Source organism: Lissotriton vulgaris, chromosome 5 (assembly GCF_964263255.1).
Source record: "Lissotriton vulgaris chromosome 5, aLisVul1.2, whole genome shotgun sequence".
In the NCBI taxonomy this organism is placed as follows: domain Eukaryota; kingdom Metazoa; phylum Chordata; class Amphibia; order Caudata; family Salamandridae; genus Lissotriton; species Lissotriton vulgaris.
In genome coordinates this window covers 939094639-939120723 of record NC_141693.1, presented here as the reverse complement: position 1 = coordinate 939120723, position 26085 = coordinate 939094639, and the positions used below count along the sequence as shown (strand labels likewise).

The window sequence follows — 26085 nt, the reverse complement described above, 5'->3', positions numbered from 1 at the left end:
GCAACTTAGGACAAATATCAGTCGCTATTTTTGGGGCAGCATTAGTCAACTGAAACATAGCAGAAGACACCCGGGTTACATGACTGCTTATAAACTTGAATGAAAGCAAATGCCATTCAGTTTTTGTTATTAGAGGGGTGTGCGTAGCTCATAGGTCTATCCAACACCTTTCCTATACACAGAAAGTCCTACAAAAAAACCACAGCCTGAAAAATCGACACGGTTTTCTCCATATTAAAAACCCCCCTTGGCAAAACAAACCTTGAACATAAAAAATGTTCCAATATACTAAAGAAAGAGGACAGAAATGAGGTAAACGAAAAATGGATCATGACATCCTTGCATGGTAACAAGGAACATTGACAAATTTCGTCACAAGCACTATTACAAGAACAGAGTATGGCCACTTCTACAATAAAGATATGCTCATGGAACATAAATGGGATTTGTAGAAAATTAATGGATGCTAAAATACAAGGACTCTCGGATCAAAACCAAATAATACTATTGCAGGAAACATGGGCAATGGACCCTTTATGTTAAAACACTACAAGGGATATTTCGAACCGGCAATAAAATATAAGAAATTTGGTCGTCTATGTGGAGGTCTAAAAATATTTGTACCGATTGAACTAGATGCGAAACATGAGCAAATACAGGCGAACAATCCAAATCTTCTCGCAGTAAAATTACGATATAAAACTTTTAGAAGTAGGTCATATAAAATTCTAATTTTAGTTAACATATACATACCTCCAAAACAGATCTCAAAGAAAGAGATGACTATTGCCATAAACAATTTACTTTTGGAGCAAATCTTGGAATATCCGTTGGCTGACTACATTGTAACAGGTGATTTTAATATAAACTTGTTGATACCATTTGTGCGGGATGACTTCGTCCAATCTCAAAATCAACAATGGGAAATCCCGGATCCAATAATGGAACCTAGAACACCTAACAAACAAAATAGAATAGGGAGAAACTTGGTAAAGGACATGGAAGCGCAGGGTTTCAGGATACTAAATGGTAGATTCACAACGGACTGTCCACCTGCTTGTTCTTTTCATTCAACTAACGGTAATTCATGTATTGATTACACATTAACATTATTGTGCACTTTCAACAAAGTGACATCCTATCGCTTGAAAAAAGTCTCGGACAGCGATCATAGTCAGCAAATTACTGAGACAAAGCTATCCTGTCCAAAATCATCTGAAAACTTTGTGACAATCTCAGGTCAGATCTGCACCATCAACTACAAGAAACTTATATGGAAAGCTGAAAATACGGATGAGATTACGGCAAAGGCAAAAAATCTAGTTAAAGAATGCTTTGACAAAAGAACGAAGACAACCGCCATCGATCAATGGGAAAAATTTACACAAAGTAGTGAACTACAATATAAAAACAACAGGCGCACAAAGGAAAAAAACGGCCAAGAGTGAAACAAGGGAAACTAGAGAAACTAACATCTTTCTTCCGGATACTGTAAGGAAAATGAGATGTACGAGAAACAGACTTATGAAACAGCTAACCAAGTCCCCACTCAAATACGAAATAGTGGCATTATTAAGAAATACAAACTATACTTTAAGGAAATTAATTTGGAATGAAAAAAATAAAGCCAGACAAGAGCTGTGGCCAAAAATCTTCCACGCAAGCACATTAACAAACTCACGGGAGTTCTGGAGATTAAATTAACCAAATAAAGCTGCTATACGGATCTAGTTTATCTGAAGAATGGGTGATGTTTCTTAAAAAACATCTAAATTCGGAATACACAGTATACAAACAATGCATTAATAATATAAACAATACAAAAGTTGACCTAGAAGGCGATTGTAAAATTTTAATAATCAAAACTCAAGTTGCCAGATTGATAAAGAAACAAAAGGATATTGCATTATATAAGGAAGCACCTGACTTTTGGTCCGCCTATCTTACAGATGTTTTTAGAGAAGCGGTCGAGAGTGGTCGAATCCCGAAGTCATGCAACGGATCACTAATAACACCTATCTTGAAGAAAGGAAATTGGCAATTGCCAGAAAACTATCGCCTAATTACATTGCAGGATATGGACGCAAAGTTGTTTGCTGGAATTCCATTGATGAACTGAACTGATTGGGCAATGGGGAAACAGGTACTGCCCTCGAATCAAACAGGCTTTATCAAAGGCCTTGGTACATCTACAAATATTTTAACATTATCAGTATTAATTGACAAGGCAATTACATCTAAACAACCGTTGTACCTGTGTTTTGTAGATTTTAAATGTTGCTTTTGACTGTGTTGACAGAGAACTTCTGTGGAAAAAACAGTCAAGGAATTCCGGATAACCTGTTAAAGATGATCAGGCTTCTGCATTCGGAAACTTGGGTCAGGGTGAGGATTGGTGAGGGAAAAACCCTAACCAAAACAATTCTAGTGGTCTGAAACAAGGGTGCGTTTTGGCCCCCCTACTTTTTAATTTATTTTTAGCTGATCTTTCTATTGAGTTAAATGAAATCAATGTACACCCTCCAAGGTTAGCTCATGAACAGATAACCAACCTATTATATGCAGATGATGTCATACTCCTAAGTCAGACCAAAGTTGGAATACAACGACTAATTGATGGCGTTTTTAAGTATTTAAAGGAAAACGGTATGCAAATAAACGAAGCTAAGACCAAAGTAATGGTTATCGCAAAAAATGTGCGACTTAAATCCAAACATAAATGGTTTTTGCATGGCAAAAAATTTGAGCAAGTAGCGGACTACAAATATTTGGGTGTTACTTTTAACGATAACGGCAACTTCCAGGCAAAAAAAAATGGATATTACAACTAAAGCGAACTCCCTTGTCGGGGCATTTAGAACGATTCAGAAAACCATAGGAGATTTGTCTTATCACCCTTTATTGAAAATAATTGCTGCAAAACTATTGCCTACCTTAACATACGGTAGTGAGGCACTCAATGGGAAAGATGCTGAGATTATTAAGACCGCCGTTGCTAAAACGTATAGAACCTTATTCTCTCTCCCAAAGAATGCCTCACAAGCCCAGGTGAGGTTGGAGTTTGGGCTAAACAACCAACGGTATGTAAGGAAAGGGCATATACTGAAAGTGTGGAATAGAATAAAAAATGATCACGACAACAAAATGTCCCGTTTACTGTGGCAAGAAGTAAAAAATAACAGAAATTAAAATGCCTGCTCCTACTTAAATAGAGCAATTGTAGAATTTGGTATAACACCTATCTGGAACACCATTATCGCACAGGAGAGCTTCAAAAAAACAATAAACAAACTTACCAACCTTCTCTCCCTGATAAAGGATAAAGATATTTTGGTTAAACGAAAACACGCATGGCCAATTGTCAACGGATTCAAGAAAAAAAAGGTCCAAAACTACCTGGAAACATCATGGTCCAAGAAAAATAAACAAATCTTTATTAATGCTAGATTTGGCTGTTTTCCAGGCTTATGTCACTTAGCACCATGGAAAAGATTAAAAGACAACAAATTATGCAGGCTTTGTTAACTAGGACAAGAAAACATTCTATACCTACTGTGTCCTTGCCCGGATTTGGGAATCGAAAGAAAAACTATACTTAAGAGACTGTTTAACACACGTGGTGTAAGGACATGTAGACAAGCCCTGATTTCAAGTTTAAATCCAGAAGATCTGCCAATGAATTCAGTATTTGTCAAATTCCTTTGTGCTGTACAAAGAAATTGGAGGCTCTCGCTTGATTAAATAACGGACTGTGTGAATATGTATTTTATATAATCAAGTCTTTGAAATAATCACAAATGATTATATAACCTAATGTGCATGATACATACTTAAGTTTTAGGAAATGAATTGAAGTACACATTGTTTTATAATTTTAAAGGCCTCTCTTTGCCTAATGCTCTAAAGAAACAAAACACTTGCCAATGCTGAGAACCTAACTTTTGGATTCTTATTCAAAGAAAGTGGTTAACATGAATGTAGCACGGAAACCTGCTTTATAAATTGCAACATATAATTTTTTAATTGCTTCTTTTTAAAGATTTATCTCAATTATTTTTAACACATTTTTGTGCATGGAAATACAAATGAACTATATACATTTATATACAACAATACAAAATACATATCAATATATACAACAAATTATACACACTCTCAAATTCAAACATTCTTGGCCATACATTCACAACACCACTCATAACATACTAGTCCCGGTGTCAAAAACCTATATAAAAAGCAAAAGAATGACTCCTCTCTTTAGACAATTTATAGTTCCTTGTAAAGTTCGAAGGAAAAGGGAAGACTCCTCGTGTTTTTTTTAAAAAGGTTGTGAGTTAAATGTTTTTCAAAACAATGACCCGGGACCGGGTCGGTCGACGCGTTTCAAACCCTGTAATTGTCAGGGTTGTCCTCAGGACCACAAAAAACTCAAATCCTGGGTCAAGGCTCCAAAACGTAAGATAACAGAAATGTATTTCAATGCAGGACAGGGGAATACCGCTGCTTCAGTGCCAGCAAGGATTTTTCAGCCCTATTGGTGCACAGACGTTTAAGCTGTCCCCGAAGATTGGAAAGTCGCCGCCTAGATGCCAGCGAGGAACTATCTTGATCCCGCTTTTCGGCCTGCTTGATGTCCTTTGAGAGGCTATCTTCGAGAAGCTGAGCCTCTCGCGCCCGCGCAATCGAGAGAGAGGTAATGTGGCCCTGAATCGTACCCTTGAAGGCGTCCCACACCATCAGGAAGGGTGTCCCTGGGAGATCGTTATTAGCGAAGTAAGAGTCAATGGCAGCCCGTATGCTTTCCACCTCCGCTGAGTCCCGGAGAATACTCGGCAGCAGGCGCCACTGCAGATCACGGGTGGGGCAAGCGGCCGGGTCCTGAAGGAGCAGCTCAACATGGGCGTGATCAGAGAGCGATATATCGGACATGGATGCCCCCGGCATGTCTCGTATCAGTGCATGGGAGATAAATAAACAATCAATATGGGAGTATGAGAGGTGGACATGGGAGTAGTACGAGTAATCTCTCAGCTCTGGGGAGTGATAGCTACACGTGTCCAACAAACCCAAATCCGTGATCTGCGTGCGTAGAGCTCACGACATAGTCCCCATCCCACTAAACGAGGTTTCACTGCGATTCATTGCAGGGTCCCACACTAGATTAAAATTCCCCCAGAATCAGTGATGGATCTCCCTGCGGCACATGTTCCCTCAAGAGAGTCCGGCATCTGTCCTGCATCTGGTTGGGCGCATATACATTGCACAGTGTAAGGATGCGCCTCCCAATCCCAATACTAACTTTAAGAAAGTGCCCGTCCCCACTCCTAAAGGGTTTGGTGTCCCCCCGCCTGATGCCATTCCGACACAGAATCGCCACACCCTCCGTTTTGGGATCCGCTACAGCCCAAGACTGGAGGGGGTACTTGGGGTGCACCATATGCCGCACATCAGCTTGCAAGAGGTGAGTTTCTTGGAGAAATATGATGTCAGGGCTATGTTGGAGAAGATAACGCCACGTTTGCCTCCGTTTGTTGGGGGAATTTAGGCCCTTGACGTTAAGCGTCAAGACTTTCAGTGGACTAGGTAGATTCGCAGTCATAACTGAGCCAAAGGTAGACCGCTCAGCAGCCCCCCAATCTGCCTAAAGAAGAACACACAGATGCTGAGGAGCCCGCCCAACCCCACCAGCACAACGCCCCGTAGCCACAGAAGCCCCCACCCGATACACCCAGGAAACAAGATGAAACAAGAAAAGGAAGCCAGCATAATACGAAAATACAGAGAGAGAGAAGAGAAAAACTCAAAAGTGGCCAACAATGCCATACAATCCTGTTCCAGGATCTGGACATCCTACACCCAAGGTTCAGATAGTTAGGTTAGGTTAATGACATTTGTTAAGCGCTTGGTTGCACAGAGAACAGTGCGTCCCCGCGCTGACAGCCCTACTTACATCTCTTCAGCTTAGTTCACAGAGGGTGAGCCGGGCCTACTATGCTGAATTTAACTTGGGGAAAAGGTGGGTTTTCAGCCTCTGTCTGAACCTGGTTTCAGACAGCTCCATCCTCAATTCGATGGGTAGGTTATTCCAGTCATTGCTGGCATGGTGTCTAAAGGAACGTCCTCCCATCCTTGCTCTATGTATCCGAGGCGCCACTAATAGCATGCTGCCCGTCGACCTCAGAGGACGTGAGGGGCGATAGACTGGAAGCAGGTCCTGAAGATATGGAGGTGCTTTTTTGTGAGCTATACGGTGGGTTATGCACATAGTTTTAAATTTGATTCATTCCTTTATTGGGAGCCAGTGGAGGGAGCGTAATGCATGTTTCCCAGAGGCTCTCCTAGGGAGGTTAAGGACCAGCCTAGCAGCTGCGTTCTGGGCGCGTTGTAGCTGTGCTAGGCCTTTTTTGCTAAGTCCACATAGGAGGGAGTTCCCATAGTCTAGATGGGAGGTGACCAAGGCATGTACCATAGTTTTTCTGGAGCTGGGGGGCAATAGGTCCAGGACTTTCCTCAGGACCTTCAGGAGTCCATAGCATTTTCCCGCAACCTTACCAACATGATTGGTGTATGCTAGCTTAGAGTCAAGAAGAAAGCCAAGGTTTTTAACTGTGTCTACCGGGGCCGGGACCGAGCCCAGTTCCATGGGCCACCAGGCAGAGGTCCAGATGGAAGGACAGGGACCTACGATAAGAAATTCCGTCTTATTACCATTAAGGCGGAGACAGTTCTGTTTCATCCAGCCGTCAAGTGCCACCAAGCAGGCCGAGAAATTCTCAGCGTCCACAACTGGATCACGGGATAGATTGATCACCAGTTGTGTATCGTCTGCATAGGAGACGATTGCAACACCATATGACTCCACCAATTTGGCAAGGGGTTCCATGTACAGATTAAATAAAGTGGGGCTCAGAATCGAGCCCTGAGGAACCCCTTGCCTGAGACATCTTACACTGGATTTACATGGTGGGCAGTGCACTTGAAATCGCCTGTTTTTCAGAAAGGAGACCAGCCACTCATGTGCAGGTCCGGTTATTCCCTTTTCATTCAGGCGGTCCAGTAATACGGGGTGTGAGACGGTATCAAACGCCGCACTTAAGTCCAATAGGACCAGTGCGGCCGTGTGACCCTCGTCCGCCTTACTCCGCAGCAGTTCTGTCGATAGGAGGAGGGCGGTCTCTGTCGAGTGTTTGGCTCTGAATCCCGACTGAGACGTGTGAAGGAGCATGTTTTCCTCCACAAAGCTCACCAGCTGTCGGTTAACCAATTTTTCTACTACCTTCGCACAGTAGGGGAGGAACGAGATTGGTCTCAGGTTGTCTAATTGCGTAATGCTTATGTGGGCTTTCTTTTTTATTGGGACGACTTGGGCCAGTTTCCAGCTCTCCGGAACTAAACATTCATGGAAAGACAGCGAAGCCAAGTTACCTATATGCTTCGCTACCAGAGGGAGATGATTTCGAAGAATTCTCGCTGGTACCGCATCTAAGGGAGAGCCTGAGTGAATGTCCGATAGGATATTGATAAGCTCCTCAGTTTGGGGAACCACAAATTTCCTAAATTCTTCCCTGACCTTATTTCCGCAGTTAGGGTCGGGCGTATTTGTAGCTTCAGAGTTAGTCTGAAACGATGCATAGATTTTTTCTACCTTCCCTATAAAGAAGTCTGCGATGTCATTGCATGACTCGGTCGTGGGGGGGACTTCCCCTGAACTCGCTGGAGGGGCGGAGAGTTCCTTCAGAATCATAAAGAGCTCTTTAGATGTGTTCTCCGCACAGTCTATCCTTTTATTATAGTACTCTCTTTTAGCTTTCCTGATCTGGCTGTGGTAGAACCTTAGTTCACTCTTATAGGCTTCGCGTAGTGAGGGAGCATATTCCACTCTCCATCTACGCTCCAAGGTTTTACACTTGGTTTTAGCGGCGCGCAGCTCAGCGGTGAACCAAGGAGCAGATTTCGCGCTCCGAGCCATGGCTTTATGAGTCCAAGGGGCTACATTATCCAGCGCACCTTGCACCCATTCTTCATACATCTTGTACGCCTCTACCAAATTGTCTCTGAGCTTTGGGGGTTTCTGTTCAAGGGCTTGACTGAAGGCGTCGTGGCTGAATTTCCTCCAGTCCCTGCGTCTAATGGCGGGAGGTTTCTGTAAGGGCCCCCTGTTGGGCAGTTTCCTCAGTTTAAACGGGATCAAATAGTGATCTGACCACAGGATCTTAATCGGAGCAGAGACACTTATGTCGTCCCAGTTAGTAAAAATTGGGTCCAGCAGATGTCCTGCTTGATGAGTGGCTCGATTGTCAGCTAAAACAAGCATAAGAGTTCTAAGTTCATTGATTAAGGAAACGGCCTCTCTGCAGTTGACATCATCCAAGTGCACGTTGAGGTCTCCTACAATCATAAACTTATTATGGCGTAAAGCAGATTGCGTTAGAGCTTCCAGGAGGCTTTCAATGAATGCAGTTGCCACACCCGGAGGACGATAGATAAGGTAGCCCTTAATGGTGCAGTTGGGGCTCACCGCGATAGAGAAAAGTCCCGCTTCACATTTATTAATGGAAGTCGGTTCAAGAGAGACTGGTAGGTCACTTTTGTGAATAATGGCTATCCCTCCCCCTCTTTGATCCCCTCTGTTAATGTGAAGAATATTGAAGCCGGGAGGAAGGGCCTCTAAGATATCAGGGATGGATTGATCATCCAGCCAGGTCTCTGTCAAGAAGACTAAGTCGGGTTTGTCATCTAACAGTAGGTCATAAATGTTCAGGCTATGACGTTTCATCGATCGGCAGTTCAGTAATAAGGCAGATAGTTCATTACCTTCCTTATTCGTCGCTTGGTCTCTGAGGATAGTATGTCCGCAGCCCACACACTTCAGGGGCCATTTTTCCACCTGCAGCTTGTGTTCGCATTCCGGCGGCAGCCTCTTGTTCAGCTGTAGTAACGCCTGCCTTGTATAGTTTATAATCCCATGTTGATCTGAGATGGTTTGGCCAGGGGGACGGGGCCTGGGCCGCTGCTGGTAGCGGACGGGCGCAGACGGGCTTGCCTAAGGCGCGCCTTCGGCGCGCAAACGGCGCTCCCGCTGCGCTCGTCCGCTGCGCTTGCGTGGGTGGCACATTTAGGGAGAGGGTGGGCGTGGCCAGCGAGGTGGGCGTGGCCTCTCGAATGCCGCGATGGCGGCCTTTCCACCAGCTGTCCCGCGATGCAGCGCTAGCTCCGCTGCTCGTGGGGTGTCTGCTGGCTCTAAGTGCTCTCTAAGCTCAGGGGAGTTTAAGGCAAGTTTTAAAAACAGTGAAACACACAGTAACAATTTTAAAAATGGCGAGTGGATAGTGCCTCCGGCTTCCGCCTCAGAGGTGTAGAAAGTGGCTACCTGCGCTTTTAGTCAGCGCTAGTTATAGGCGGGGGAGTGGGCGTGGCCAGCGAGGTGGGCGTGGCCTCTCAAATGCCACGATGGCGGCCTTTCCACCAGATAGTCCCAGAGATGTCACTCCCACAGGAACAGCCAAAGGAGGGCAGTACCCCTTAACCAGCACACCCAGGACATGAGCTCAGGCCCACCCCCCAACAGTGCAATCAGGTGGCCAATACAATGACTGAAAAGGAAACTCATAAATCCCTCCCAGCAGGGGAAGGAGACAGCCCCCGGCTCCAAAAGTGAACAGAATGCACCTACACGAGAGCCGATCAAGGAGTCTTCGGTTGCTGCGTTGGTCCAGCTGCGTCTCCCTCTAGGGACCTGATATGCTCAATGATGTCCTGCTTGGCCTGTGTCGCTGCCTGCTCATCAATAGGCGGGGACCTTCGGCGATGAAGCACAGTGGACCAGGCCGGCCGGGCGGGAATCCTCATCGTGGCAGGGGGCCTCGCCAGACTGGTCGGCGGTGAGGACGGGAGGCGAAGCAGCTGGGCTGTCTCTCTGTAGGATCGTACCACCCTGCGCTTGGATTCCCACGCAAAGATAAGAGCAAACGGGTGGCCCCATTAATAAGGATTGTCCAGGCTTCATAACTTGTCAGTGGCTGGTTTAAAGGCTTGTCGTCGCCGCCCAGTATTGGGCACCAAGTACTGGAAGATCTGGATCTGATGACCATCATATGTGAGGTCCTGCTTGGCAAGTGCCGCCTTGAGGATGGCTTCCTTCTCCACAAAAAAGTGGACTCTGGTAAGGATGTCCGGCAGGACTCCCGGTCTTCCGGCAGGACTCCTGGTCTTCCAGCAGGCCCTGGCACCCGATGGGCCCCATCCAGGGTTGGCGGCGAGGTGTCCTCATCTCCCCATAACTCATGCAGAAGTTGTGCCACATATGTTAGGGCGTCCTTCCCCTCCGATCCGAGAGGAACCCCCCAGATGCAAAGGTTATTCCGATGACTCCGGTTCTCCAAGTCTTCTTGTTTTAATTGTAGTTCAATATTCTGCTCTTCTAGGTTAGCCAGGCGCTGCCATATCTGCTCCTGGTCTTCTGTGCGGGCATCCACAGTCCTTTCTAAGCTATCTTATTTTCTCAGCTCCTTGACGCAGGAGTACACTTCAGTGCACCGGGAGCCAATTTCCATTTTTAATTCCGCCATAAAAGAAGTCATAAACTCTTGCGTGACCAGTGGCGGACCCCCCCCCAGCAGAGGGCCCGGCTCGTTCTAGGCAGGTGTACTCGTCTTGCCCCACAGTGTGACCCATAAACCAATCGGGATTAGGGTTCAAAGGTATAAAGGTAAAACAATATCTCAAAAGGTATGATTGAAAAGGCAATTTATGTTGCATGCACAAGGCATTACATAGATCAGGAAAAGGAGACACTGATTCAAATGATTTAAAGCCAAAATTAATTTTTGTATTTTTTATATTCAAACAGGGAAGGGAAAATTCATGTAGGAATAGTTATGTACAGCACAAAGTTAGGCAATTCAAGTGACAACTGATAGGACTTGGTGCTCAATATGTACAAGTGATGTGTGGCAACGCAAGTGAGAAAGTGAACAGCGATGGACGGCGCAAGGTGAGCAAGGTGAAGTATTTACAGTGAGTAGCTCAACATGTGACACAGAATCAGTGACTTTTTTTTTACACAATTCGCAATTTCAATGGAGTCACAACAAAAAGATGCGCCTATAATTGCGCTGTGGAGTCGACGACGTTTCGGTCCTTAACCAATGTGGACCATCTTCAGGACAAGTTGTCTCGTTTCCGGTGCTGTGAGTCTCAAACCCGGTCTGGAGGATCCGGCGAGGATCGTCTGACCGCCCAGGGACTGAATCGTCTGGAGGGCCGGAGGGGGTATCACAAACAGATCACGGCAATTTGAAATCCGGCAGTCAGGGACCTGGAAAATTACAGGAACTGGGATCGAAGTGAATCGGAGTAGGTGCACCAGCCAAGGGTCAGGTAGCCTGTAGATCTACACGCTGGCTATCCTCCGGACCGGGTTTGAGACTTATGAGACTCAGTATGAAGAACACTGGGGACAACAGCCCCAACTTCAGCCGCTCAGCAGTCTTCTCACTCCGCGTTAGTGGACTATACAGGAAAGGATCCCGCTCTCGTCTCCCGCGCCCCCTCCCAGCCAGTGTCCAGAGAGGACCTGCACAGTCCTCAAATGGCGGATGGGCGGCTAGGCAGCACCGTCAGCCCCAGTCCAAGTTCACCAACAGTCTTAGGGGGTCCCCGCTCCCCACCTACCGAACAGAACAAGATACTTCAAGCAGCCCTCAGCCGAGCTGTGCCATCTATGCTTCCGCAGCCAGGAATGCCTGCTGTTGAGCAGCCGCTTCGTTGGGAATCAAAATGGCGGGGGCCATCGCTCTGCAGAGGGAAATGGCGGGAGCGCCTACAGGCCTCCAAGGCTTCCCAGCCCGCGCGGCACCCACAAGCCGGACAGGAGCCCTCCGCCTCAGCCTCTTCCCACCTCCTACGGGAGGCTGACACTCAGGCTGCTCGATGCGGAGGCCGGACACTCACTCCAGCGCCCAGTCCAGTGGCAGTTCCCGCTCACCTCCTGCAGCACCGGTTACACAAGCCTCCGTGGACGGCAGTCCCAGCATCCACAGTGCCGCAGCCCCCTCACCTTCAACCCCGGAGCTGCTCAGCACCCGCGCCACTCCAACACCGTCTTCGGCACTCCACCTCCTCGCCCCGCTCACCGGCAGGGCCCAGGGGGCTCCGACTCGCACCAGACACAGGCAGGCCCGAGACTCACAATATAGCGACTGGGTCTCGCCGGGGACAGCCACTCACCCACAGCTAGGCTCGCCTCCTCTTCAGTCCGGGGGCCGCTGTAGCTTACTGCAGACTCCCAGAGATGTCCGCCATGTTGGGGTCCCGATCCGAGCCCCCTCACCGGTATTTGCTGAAATCTCACTTAAAAAGTTGCCGGTGGCTAGGAGCTCCTGTGCCACACGTCTCACTCCATTGCTGGTCAGGCCACGCCCCCCTCCGTTATTCTTTTTAAAGGTAAACAACTCTTGCAGATTATGGTTATGCCTGTTAGAAACATAATTAATATAGAAATTAACCATAGTAATCACAAAATGAATTCCCCAGCTCATATTGAAGGCCTGCATGGTATCTTTCTCCATCGGGAGTAGAATCATTTTATACCCAATACCTATTTTGAACAAAGCGGGCAAACCCTCCTTGGCATAGCCAGTGGGAGAGGAATTGCGGCTAGGCTATAACAAGTAAACTCGTCATAACATATATTATGAGGTATCCACATTTTCTGTAGGAAAACAATGTCAAATGTGTTAACCAAGGTAAACGAGTCCTCAACAAGTAGCTTGGAGGCCAACCCTGCAATGTTCCAGCTTAAGAAACGCAAATCAGGGTCACCATTATAGGAAGGGAAAAGAGCCAAATCATCCTTGTTGTCAGCAAGATTGCTTTGGGTGCGCTTGAGAGACCACATGTACTAGACCTTCAGAGGACGGACTTTGGGAAGACCTGTAGGAAAGGGGTACAAGGCTTTCACGTTGGATTAGGGTGAATGACTGGTCATGAGGGGGCGAGTGATTGTGTAGCTTGAGGGTATAATATCCATGCATGCGGACTCCCCGCCTGCATCAGCTGATGTTCAATGACACTCCCTTTCACCCTGTTAGTCATTGTCCTCCATTACTGCAAGTGCCATAAATCAGTTCCCATTCAGGGGCTGCAACAGACCTTGTGAAAGAAAAGAAAATTGGGGAGGCTTGACTGCCGTTGGTCAACAGGTCATTAAGTTCCACATGTTAGTAGAAATACCCCAACGTAAGGATCTTTAACAAACTTGGTTTCACATGACCATCCCTGGCTAGTGCCAGAATCTCCCCGGCTACAGATGGCCTTCGAAAATTAACAATTATGCAGTCTCCAGAGAACTGCCTAGGCAAAGGCACGATTCACCCAACTCTGTGCACTAAGAGGATCATAGATACCAGTAATCAAAATAAGTAAAGTCAGAAGTTGTTTAGGCATCTCATGCATTCATGCATTTGAGGGAGCTTTTATTCTATTACTGCAACAACTGTTAATATGGCTATTAGATAGAAGGATTAGAGATAATAGCTGGGTAAAACCTTGAATGTAAAACCAAATAACCATGTAGCAAGTAGTTGGCAATCAACGTGGATACAAAGTCTCCTAGTTCCGGCAAAAATAGATTTTCTACTCTGTGAAATGCAATGAAACTTGCACTGTCCTTTACAGATTTCACATATCATTCTGTGTGTGTACTAAGATTTCAAGATTGATCAATGATATTGTTTGAATCCCTAAAATGTATAGTCGACATCACAATGATTTCCCAGCCACTTCACTTATACTTATGAAAACATATGTACAGGGACTTCCAATCAATGTTCAATTCCTGAGGGTGTCTAGAAAATATATCTCTCCTGTTCTCCTTTGCTCCCACTTTTTTTTAGGACACATCCCGGTAGGCTCCTTCCCCCCTCATGTTAAGAGGATTTCTGGCTTGTTTCCCCAGTTTATAGTTTAAGACATCTGTGATGTTGGGTTTCTTGTACAAGAGTTGGTTTGGGAAGTGTTCAGTGGCTTGACTTTTTTGGAGCAGACTGGACCCCTGACTTCATTTTGGTACAAGCAAGTTTAAGCGCAGCATATTCTTTGAGAACTGGTTTGCTTCAGACATACTTATCACAGTAAGTCCCCAACGAGGTTGTGCTTTTGTGGACCAATACGCAGAGGTTTTTGGTCCCCACCTACATTTACCTCTTGGTTTTAAATACTTTCCTCTAACACACTGAGAGAAGCAGGGTTTGGGCATAAACCTAATTACAGTACCTAAAATAAGAGTATGTTAGTCAAAGTTTCACCAATTAACATCTGTACATAGGCTGTTTGCTCACCTGACAGCTATTCTTTTCTTTGTTGCTAGGTGCATCACTTCCAGAAGATCTCTGGAGACTCTGTGGTGTCCGCGGACGGGTAGGGCTTAACAAAGACAAAACAAAAAATAGTTTGTATTAATTGAGCATAATTATTTCCTAAACTATGTGAAACTTCATCTCCAATTGCAGATTTGGTAGAATACATTCTATAGAAATTCAATAAATGATCTACATGTGATTACAGTCACTAACATCTGACTAGGAAAACAGTAATATTCATCTCTATCCAAGCTTATGTCAAAATGATGACCTTAAAAAAAAATATGTGAACCTATGTTGATATCAGGTCAAAGGGTCAAAACATATTTCATAATTAGAAGGCTCCTCATGTCTAGGGCCTTGAAAAAGATAAGTGAAGGATTATTGGGGAGAGTAATATGTGAAATGTGTTGGGACTGGAGAAAAGTGTCGAAGTAGATTATTTGCATATGAAATTAATTAAAAGACATTACTAACTTGACTTTTTGAGAGGCATTGTAGATAAATTCCGTTAAATGCACCAGGCCTTAATTTTTACTGGTAGGCCTCAACTAGATTTTTCCTCTAACAAATAGTTGTTCTTTAGAAAATACTGAACCATGCACAAACGTATTTAATGCATTAACCTTAATGTGACTTGCTTATCATAACTGCAGAATGTGTTGAGTTTATAAAATGTATTACATTCTTAAGCTACATATTCTCGACGAACTAGGCTAAAGTTCGTACTTTATCTTTATCACATTTCATATAATGCTGAATATGGATGTGCATTTTGTTTCAGTCTTTTCTACTGTTGGTCTTTTTTATTTTCAGCCTTTTCTACAGTGGTCTTTCCTAACGGTATGTTTTTTATTGAAGGGCTTTTTTGTTTACTACAAACATTTCACGTTAGCATGCTTTCTGACGGATAATTTTAGGAAACCTCAAAAGTGAAAATAAAATTACGAATCTACTAAATAATCTGATCAACAGCTTAATTAAAAATGTAAAGGGATGTGTCTTTATTGATAAATGAGAAAGCCCAACTGAACATCTTGGGGTAAATGTGAGAACAAACGAAATTAAAATAGAAAACCTAAATTAACAGAAAAATCTTTCACTCCCTGGAAATGAATCAGTCATTCAAAATCGATATTAAATAAATCAGGCTAGCAACGAACCATAAGACATTTCCTATAGAGGCTCAGACATTGGAATATGATGAAAAAAGGCTGAATGCAGTAGGCATTCTTACAAGGCAATTTTGATAGGAGGCATGGATATAACATTAAGGTTATTCTCAGGCGAATAGACAACTCTAAACATGATGAAGGTGTTTTAAGGCACACTTACCTGTCAGAGTGTGAGCTCTCTCTAGAGCTACTTCGCCCAGATTCATGCTGGGCATCTAAAAGTATTTTTTCCATATCACCATTATAAAGGGAAATTGAGGCAGGCACTTGCTCTTGGCCGAGCGTTTGACCATTCAAACTGCTGCCATTGCTGCTGTAGTGCAGCTCCACCCAAGAACCTGTTGAGAACATTAAAAGGAGAAAATACACAGTTAAATATGGGTGATGTTCCACATGAATTCACATTCTACTGAAAAGAAAAAGTACTAATGTGTGAAGTGGGACTGAAAAGAGTGTGGGACTGTACCTATGAATGTAATCTCACAAGCTATACATATTGGAAAATACAATCAATGCGCTGATATAGTCTTAGCAAGATTATGGGTGTGGGGGAATTTAGGGTGTCAATATCAATGCTTGAGTGGACCATATTAAGTATATCGGACACTGTTATAGATATTCCAAGATCCACAAGTCCTCAAAAGGTAAATCTGAGGGTTTGAACTAAACAATATTTTAATAGGAAAAATAGAAAAGTAATAACTACAAGTTATAATTACTACACTAGTATAAATCTTATATTTTAAGTGCGTTAGCAATGAGCATAGCTGACAATAAATCTGTAGACTTTCTGAAAGGTAAAATATATATTTCAACCTGCATGGAATACGAACAAACATATTCTCCATGCAAGGCCCAAAACTACTTCTTGCATGATTTTCCAGGCACATAAACACCGGCTACACAGTTGTGCTTCAGGTTACTGGTTCACGGGAAAAAACAAGCCCCCCATTTTTAGTTCTTGGGTATACAATTGCTTTAGCTGTCTGCTGGCCAGACTTTCTTGTTTCCAATATACTTCTAGTAGGCTTCAGGTCAGCCCCTTCATCCCGATTGGATAGCTTTCTTGGTTACCTCGCTCGCTCATTCCTGACTTGATGGTTCTTTTCCCGCCCTATTCATATGTATGCCAACACTCAGGAGCTTCTCGGTCTCACAGTGTTCTGAATGGTTGACTAATATACTTCCACTGTTGATGTACCTGATGTCATAGAGCTTTTTCATTTTAATCTTTTTACTCTGGAAGTGCACGGTTTCATGTTCTCTGACCTCCCCCTCCTCCCCCGTTCTGCCTTCCCATTCATTTGTTTCCTGAAACCTTGCTCTCCCTATTAGTTTCACACCGTCTGCCTTTCCACCGCTCATCCATAGATTTCTGCCTCTCCCCATCCAAGTCACTTAAATAAAAAAACATTATCTTCAATTCTTTTTTTCCCCCCTCAACATCAAGGCTCCCGCCACACTGTCTCCACACATATCTTATAGCCTTTCGGCTGTGGGAGCTTTGTGGTTCCTACCACGTGCCCCCTAGACTCAAGCTATGCAGTCTATTCATGGTGGCTTTGTGAATCACATGATGTAATAAGGCCCAGGCTCGTGAGAGTGCTGACTTTTTCTTCTGTGTGCAATAATTACTAGGACAACAATGAAAGGAACAATCACTTATTGGTCATGCTAGGTCTTGGGCTTGCCTTTGCTGAGCGACCATAAACACAGTGATAATCAGCAGGTTATGAGTTCGAATTCAGCGGAAGACTAGATTATTTTTTACCTTAATGTGACATTTTAGTTTTTAGCCATATAGTTGAATCATTGATTCAAGTGTCACAGTATATATTTAACAATGTACTATTACGATTGTTATGTATAACTCTCAATGAGAGCCAATAGCATTTACACCAGCTTCTAAATCTACTATGATGTAGCAACAGTGGATAACAAAATTGTTACCCACTGTTGTTACATCAAAATGATTTCCAGGCTACTCTGACAAACCTCTCAGAGACTCTCAGAACTGTGCTGGCTTTGTGCTCGGATAAAGGGCACAAGGCACAGTTCTGGAAGAGGAGGGTATGGGGTGGCACAGAGGAAGATGGGTTGGGTGGTTTCAGGCCAGTTATCTGTTTTTTAGATTTGCCCCATTACTCATCTGGCTCTGCATAGCAGATGAAAGCAGAGGCAGCTGATTTTGAGCACCATGCATACCAAAATGATACATGGGTAAAAATATATTAACTGTGAATTCACTAGTAACCAATGTAAGAAAATCCATGATCACCTCAACTTTTTTAACTGATGCTGCTTCTTTTTTGACTCTGCACAGTGGCACCCAGCTAACCTGGCCCCAGTGCATGTGTTCTGACCCATAAAAACACAATTTAGAATTAGCTAAAAAACGATCTAATGATAAAGTCAGATTTTAAAGTACTATTTTGAAAATGCCACGTTGGTATTTTCCTGCCTAAATGCTCTATTAGCCTACTCAGAGTTGATCACCAGTTGTCAACTGGCAGTCTTCTGGCCCCCAGCAAGGAGGTACAAATAGCTCCCAGGAAATAGAATAAAAGGCCTTGGCTGGGAGGAGGTGTGATCTCCTACTGATAGGATGGCCTGGGAGATGAGATGGCCTGGGAGATGAGTCCACCAACTGCACAAGCTTCAAAAGGCCATCTCTTGTTGCAGGCAGATGTAGATCACACTTATGCCTAGCCTTGCCATTGTCCAAGTAGCCAGATAGGGAACCAATTGCTGTGGGGGGAAACTGGTTTCTTAACTAGTTTGCAGGGGGAGTTTTCCTATTTCCCTAGATACACCTCAAGGGTGTGATCAGAGCTCTGAATAATACAAGGTTCAGCCATATTGGTTTTAGGTAGAGAGGGGCACTGTGGGATAGGCTGCAGAAAAGCACACAGTATGTACTGCAATAGTAGGTATGGACACCCCTGGAATCTTTTACCCCATTTGTTAGTGAGCTGCCAGGATTCCCGCCCTCTCCAACGTATCATAGGCTGGCATCGGGCATAAAGGTAGCACCCTCTTCAGAACACCTCTGGACCTGTGAGAGAAGGACTGCACCTGCTGTTGAACCCGTGGAGAGATACTCCAATGGCTGGACCTGATCCCCACTTGTAACAGGATAGAACAGTGAAATCCAAGGGCTAGTTGGCCAGCCTCCTGTTCAGCTCCAGAACAAACAAGCATTTGCAATGCAATAGGTCTCACATTTACACAAGTTTAAGCCATTGGCATTGTAAATGACAATGCCTTTTATTTATGTTTTAAAAACCAAAACATAAATAAAAGGCATTGTCATTTACAATGGCAATAGCGCAAACTCGGGCAAATGCAAGACCTATTGCATTGAAAATGCTTGTTTAAGCTTAGCAGCCTATGGATCATTAAGATCTGTCTCTTGTAGCAGAACTGTATGAAATTTCAATCGAGCTGAGAGAGATGAAGCACGCTGATGTTTAATGGTGTTTTCTAAGCCTCTTGACATTCCACATAACTGTTTTAAGTTGCTCACAAATATTATTGTGGGCACAATTGATAGATCTTAAGAGTTTCTAAACCTGCCTTTTAGTGAGTGATACAGTTGTTCACGCTACAAGCTTATCTGGTACTTTGTCTCTTCGCATACCACACAGAGCAATGTTCACACATGTGCAATTGTAAATGCCATTTTACAGGAGCGTGTGAAGGAGGTATACACACACAGATGTCAAAACACTGACAGCATCAAATATAAAGAAAAAAAGTAAAAACAAATAAATAAATCGAGCGGGGTGTCCCTAAAGCGGGCGCCGCGCTCCGAAATAAAGTATAAATAAAAAGAGCATTTATATTTTAAGTGAAAGCACGATGCAAATATAAACCAGAAGAAAACTGTTGACTTGTCTCTTAATAGGTTACTTTTTATTGCAATGAGGGACTTTCTGACCTTTGCTTTGGACTCAGGCCCATCCATTGACTTTGGCATACAGAGAAAGCGAACACGCTGTTTCTTGACCCTTAAAGTCAATATTTACAAGCAGAATGCCCGTATGTTCCTACAGTTCCTCTGTTTTACTATTTGTCCTGTTAAAATAGCAGTCCCCAGACTTACCATGGCTATGTTTATCTCGCGCTGGAATGCACAATCCCCGTTGCGGCCCCGGGGCAAAAGCAGGAAGTCAGGCATCCTAGACCATGACATGGGCCGGGCCTGTGACGCGGCCGGAAAAGGCTGCTGAGGCTTGTTCATGCTGGGTTCCCATGAGAAAGGGAGAGCCCTGCGGTAGTGGTGGAAGTCCGGAGAAGTCCCAGGAGAGGGCCCGGGTAAAGTGGAGAGGCGGGCGTGTTTCTGCAGGGCTCCCGTATGCTTGGGAGCCACTGCATGGCGTCGCATTGGAACCCCGCGCAGGCCGCCAAGAAGAGTCTCTGCACAGCAGCCCTGTGAGTGGGGCTGCATGCTGACACTAGCGAGTGCATTTCCTGAGCGGTCCCACCGTTGCGGACCACTCCATCGGGGGGAAACGTTTAATTTTAATTATAGAACGTCTTGGCCATTTGGTGCGGGGCGAATGGAAAGTGAAAGTCCTGAGGACAGGAGGGAGAAAGGAGATGTGCACGGCGCGTGACTGAACTTGCGTGTTGACGCGCGCGTTCACATTTCCAGTCCATCTCCGCGTGCCCATCTCCTGTCTCCCTTGAGAGGCAAGTCGGCGACAATAAGTCTCGCAGGCGACAGCACTTCGCGCTGCGTCGCCAGGTGCGAGACCTAAAAAGCTGCAAGAAGCACAAATCTCTGCTGAGTGCAGCTAACCAGTTCCAACTGGATTTGCCCTGGACCCTACCGGTGGCTTCTGGGAGATTGAGTCCTAACCCCTTAAGTGGTGCTCAAAAGGTTCTGGACCCTTGTTAGGCAAGAGTTTACTCTTTTCCCCCTCTAAAATTGCAAGGCTGGACACTTGGAAAAAATTCTGAACTTTCTGCAAAAGAACCAGAGGCTTCCACTGGAAGGCTGCTGAGATCAGCCACTAATGCTGAACTGCTTTTCAGAGTCAACTTGATGTCTTGACTCACTGAAAGGATCTTGACTGCTATATGTCCCAGTTAGGCCTAGTAAGACCCTTTGCCATTTTTTTTACATGTACAAAAGTTTTACCTAAAGCTGCCTTTACTTTGCCACATCAACACTTGACACACGTTTGTATTTGTGACACTTGGGTTAGTTTCTAGGAATCACCGACCTTGCTAACATGAATAAACTTCGCAAAAACACTTTGCCAAATCAACTCTTGACACACTTTTGCACTTATGACACTTGGGTTAGTTTCTCTAGAATCACTGATCTTGCTAACATGCATAAACTTTGCAAAAACACTATCACATTGCTTTGGCACATTGCGCTCATATGCGTTGTGCTAATGTGTTTGTTATTTACGTCCATATGGCGACACAGCTATCTGTGGACCACAAACAATGGCAGCCCGATCACAATCTCAGTCCAAGGCAAGGATGCTGATTTTTTTATATATAATCTTTTATTTCAGAGTATATTTAGAGGAGACACTTCGGCTGACTTCGAGGGGTCCCTGCATGCTGAAGCTTTCACTTAGCAACTGACCGACATCTCCGTGAGGGGTGTCAAGTTTTTACCCACCAGGTAACGGAGTTGGATCATCCAGTAGGGGGTTTCTTGGCAGAGCATACACTTACAATCTAGCCACATAGGTTAGGGTTTGCATAGGAGTACACTAGATTGTTATATTACGTATGCTTGCATATATACATTGTCTCAGCAAGATAGTGGAACTTTTCGTTCTGTTCACTGTCTTGACACTTATTATAAATGTTGTCTGTTTCTGTTTATTGATCATTGCAGCACATGTTTTCTATACAAGAATCACTTTGGTTCAATAAATATTGAACATGTTTCTTTGTGTATTCTTTGTATATTTCTCTGAGTGAAAGAGAGCACGAGTGTCTGAGCGAAAGGTTCTAGATCTGGCACCACAGTTCCTGACGGAACAGGGTTGTCATGTTCAGTGGTTGTCAGAAATGTTCGCTCACTGTCTCTGTTTGGGGGGAGGGCAGGAGAATGGATTTACGGTGGTGCCGTGAGCAAGCTGGTCGAAGGGACAACATATACTGCAGGGGTGCATGTAATTAGTCTGGTACCATCCTAGTCTGTCACTCACAAACCCGCTGACTAGTGGAAACTAATCAACATCCAGAAATGTTTTTAAGTCAGAAAGTAGAAGATTTCCCCACCGGGCAGCATCCAAATGACGACGAAACCTTCTTGGGCTCAAACTTCACCGCTTGGAGATTTCCAGCCATCAATATCGAGCAAATTCCTCCCATAACCCCTTAGCAATCCTCACCCACCTGGGCCCTATAAAATGCAACAGATAACTCTATGACTTGCCCCTCTCTGGGAGTGAATCCCCCACTTTGACGATCATAAGACACGACTCTAACAGAAGCTCTACTCTCAATACCACTCCTGCTTGCATTGAACGAATCAGCTACTCTAAACTTGTATCTATGATGCCTGTGATGACTGCCTTGCTAATATGATTTGTTCGTACTTGAACTTGTTCCTACTACACCAAACAAATCATCTCTACTGACTGTGTTCACTATTGATTTGTTCTCTGCCGAACCTCATATATGCTACATGTATATATATATAGGACCCTACTAAAAATGTTCTTGAACTTGTTGCTCTGTATTGTGAAGAGCTCTGATACCTACTCAGGGTCTTGTCTGTGCTATAGAAAACACTAAAAATAAAATAAATAATCTCCGAACTTCCTGCCGGAGCCGAGGTTCCCACAAAGGTCCTGCACTTCATACAGCCACTATCGAGAAGCCCCTCTTCATATTAGCTGGCACCCAGACCCGCTGACGGCCTCGTCGACATTTCTCTAGAAAAATGACTACGCCAGAAGGTAAACTTTCCACGCGGATGAACCTGGTCCCTGTATCCGACCTGCACTCCATCATGGTCAACCATAACTTTTGACTTGGACCCAGTCTAGCGTGACCAGATACCCGCAGTTGTCAAATTGTGCCTTTTGGCACTAGAAACACCTAAAACTAAAAAGATCCATATTTCTGGTTTCCAACATCAGATATTTGTAATTTTGGTGTATATATGCACATTAACATGGTCTTTCTTTTTATAAATTGGAGAGGGATTTTTATAGTGCTGTTTTTTCTATGTTTAAACTATTTTGGTACTGACACATGCTTTACATATTTCTCCTAAGTTAAGCCTGGCTGCTCTGTGCTACAACTACCAAGAGCTGGGCTCATGATTAAATTATTGAGACTTAACTCGACCTGGTAAGGAATAGTGCCATTATTACTTAAAGAGGTCCACCATCTGCAAGCATTGATTTTTCTACGTATTATACACAAGCTGTGCTGCATTCGCTTATCCTACCTGTAAAACTGCCGTTTCAGAAACCTGGAAAGTTAGCTCAAAATATTCATCGCTCCACACAGGAATTCCAATTCGGGGAGGAGGTGGGGCTGATTTGTGTTTCATTTTATCTCAGCCATATATTTGAATCCCTACTTTTCAAGCTCACTATGCACTCTTCTCCAGCTGTAAAACAGACTTTTGGGATGGGGAATGAATAGTTTAAACAGGTAAATATTTATCAAATTTACAGTCTGGTAATGGAAGGGGCAAGCCATGAGCTCAAATCACAGCTGAACCATCGAGCCACCTGAAGTGCGGTAAACTGATAACAGTAAATTGGATAATTGTTCATATATATTATGTACTACCTTGAAGCGCTATGGGAATTCGTTGAGGTTAGAGGATTGAGCTTGGCCTAACATTCCTACAGCAGTCATTATCTTGCAGCGATAACCTGTCAAGTGTAGGCATGTAAAGACCTTGATGAATAAGTAAACAACACTTGAAATAAAATAAATAACGACTATTTACTGTGTCGATGAAAGGCTTACTACTATTGGAAGGTGGAGTTTGCGCTATTCTTTCCTCTGAAATAAATGCAAACTAGAGAAGCTGACGAGTTTAAGCAAAAAGCGCATCACTAGAGAAGCGATGGTTCTACCGAGCCTGGCAAACATAAAGCAGAAAGTTGAATGCACTTTGCAGATGACTATTACAGCAGGCTGGATTCTAAGGAGGTGAAAACAGTGATGCTAAAAAAAACAAAAATAAGGAAGGATTTCTTTCGAGTGTTGGTTGACAGGCAGCTGAGGATGAATGTTGTGAAGGAGGTGCCACAAGATGGCGCAAGTGTAATGAATTTCTAGAAAGGTAACTAACCAGCATGCAAAAGAGAGCTTGTTAACACTCCTTGTTTCAAGCTCGGAAACAGAACCCAGTGCTGCTGGGGATAAATAAACACACATTTACACATGAGCAAGTATCTGCCCCAGTGGCCTCTAGAATGCAATTTTAACGTAACACGTCGTCCACTGGTGAGGGTTGTTTTAAAGTGCGTGCAACACACATTCCATTCACTAGTCTAGTTCCCATAGGTTTTCTTGCAACTGTTTCGCCTATTGCTTAAAATTGAGAAAAGGAATCAGCTTTTGAAACGTTAGCAGCACCTTTAGGCACAAATAGAAAAACTTGCTTTCATTGAAAGCACATCATCCAATTAGTGTTGTGCAGGAGTTCAATTTGGCCCAATATGAAGAAGCATTAGCAAGTCTGGCCTTTCAAATGCTCCTTCCATCACCACCCCCTTTTGTACCGCTTTCAAATTCTGAGGCAGCAAGACAGGAAGACTGGGTTGTTCTGCTGGCATATTAGGAATGATTTCTCCACTACAGGCACCATTACTTAGAGCAGATGGTGAATTTAACAAGCATTTACAATGCAATGGTTTCGCCTTTGGAAAAGTTAGAGTTATTGGCATTGTAAATGACAACATTTGTATTTATGTGTTGGTTTTGAAAACAGATAAATAAATGGCATTGTCATTTACATTGCCATTAGCTTAATCTCTGCAGTCACTCTGCACTCTCTAGCACTCCCTAGAACTCCCTACTCACTCTGCACTCTCTAGCACTCCCTAGCACTCCCTACTCACTCTGCACTCTCTAGCACTCCCTACTCACTCTGCACTCCCTATGCACTCTGCATTCCCTATGCACTCTGCACTCCCTATGCACTCTGCACTCCCTATGCACTCTGCACTCCCTATGCACTCTGCACTCCCTATGCACTCTGCACTCCCTATGCACTCCCTATGCACTCTGCACTCCCTATACACTCTGCACTCCCTCTGCACTCTGCACTCCCTCTGCACTCTGCACTCCCTCTGCACTCTGCACTCCCTATGCACTCTGCACTCCCTATGCACTCTGCACTCTACACTCCCTATGCACTCTGCACTCTACACTCCCTATGCACTCTGCACTCCCTATGCACTCTGCACTCCCTATGCACTCTCCACTCCCTAGTCACTCTCCACTCCCTAGTCACTCTCCACTCCCTAGTCACTCTCCACTCCACTCCCTAGTCCACTCTCCACTCCCTAGTCCACTCCCTAGTCACTCTCCACTCCCTAGTCACTCTCCACTCCCTAGTCACTCTCCACTCCCTAGTCACTCTCCACTCCCTAGTCACTCTACACTCCCTAGTCACTCTACACTCCCTAGTCACTCTACACTCCCTAGTCACTCTACACTCTGCACTCTCCACTCTGCACTCTGCTCACTCACTACTCTGCTCACTCACTACTCTGCTCACTCACTACTCTGCTCACTCACTACTCTGCTCACTCACTTTGCACTCTGCACTCACACTCTGCACTCAATTTTATCAAATACCGAGGAGAGGGGACTGCCTGGAGTGTGCTTATGTGGAGAGAGAGAGGCCGCATGCAGCGTGAGAGAGAGGGGAAAAGAGGATGGAGAGGAGAGAGGTGAGAAGAGGGAGAGGGAGGTGGGGGAGAAGGGAAGAAAAGGGAGGAGAGAAAGAGGAGAGGTCTCTCCTCCCACGCTGCCCTGCACTGTCAAAGTCCCTGTGCAGCTTAGTGCACACCCAGGATGTTCGATTTAGATGTATAGAGTTTAACCAATCAGGGAATGTTCCTTTTTTACTCTACATGGAATTAAAGTACATGTATTACAAACGCATGGTGAATTAAACTCAAACATGTTTAAATAGTTTGTCACTTCTTATTGCAAAGTTGATGAGGCAAGTCTTAGTGGACAAGTCTTAGTGAAAAAGGGAGTAAAACAGCAGGCAGCTTGACATGGGGTTATTGGGTCCCACTGCTGTCGGTGCCAATGTTAATTGGAGACCAGCACTGGCTCCATTATACAGTACATGGTTCGCTAAAGTGACGGGAACAGTAAAACATCCTGCTATGGAGACAGAGACACATATGTGTTTATTGTAGTGGATATACTGATTTTGAATGTCTGCTCCACGTAGCCTCGCTTTAAAGCAGCTTGTCCGTCTGCAGCTCGTCCGACATCATACTCCGTGCAAGGGAGGCTGTCTGAGTTAAAACACCCCGTCAAGTCAAAATAAAATAAACCCCGCCCACGGCCGCATGACGTTG

At 44.5% G+C, this 26085-nt stretch overlaps 1 protein-coding gene across 1 annotated transcript in view; it reads right to left on the bottom strand.

The window, feature by feature from the left end:
* BNIP3 (BCL2 interacting protein 3) overlaps positions 1–26085 on the bottom strand; it is a 111975-nt gene that overhangs the window by 33682 nt on the left and 52208 nt on the right. The window contains exons 2-3 of the mRNA XM_086922543.1: positions 15696–15873; positions 14340–14424 (exon numbers count right to left, since the gene is read on the bottom strand). Coding sequence (XP_086778669.1) covers positions 14340–14424; positions 15696–15873 — 263 coding nt within the window. The remainder of the gene's footprint in view (positions 1–14339; positions 14425–15695; positions 15874–26085) is intronic.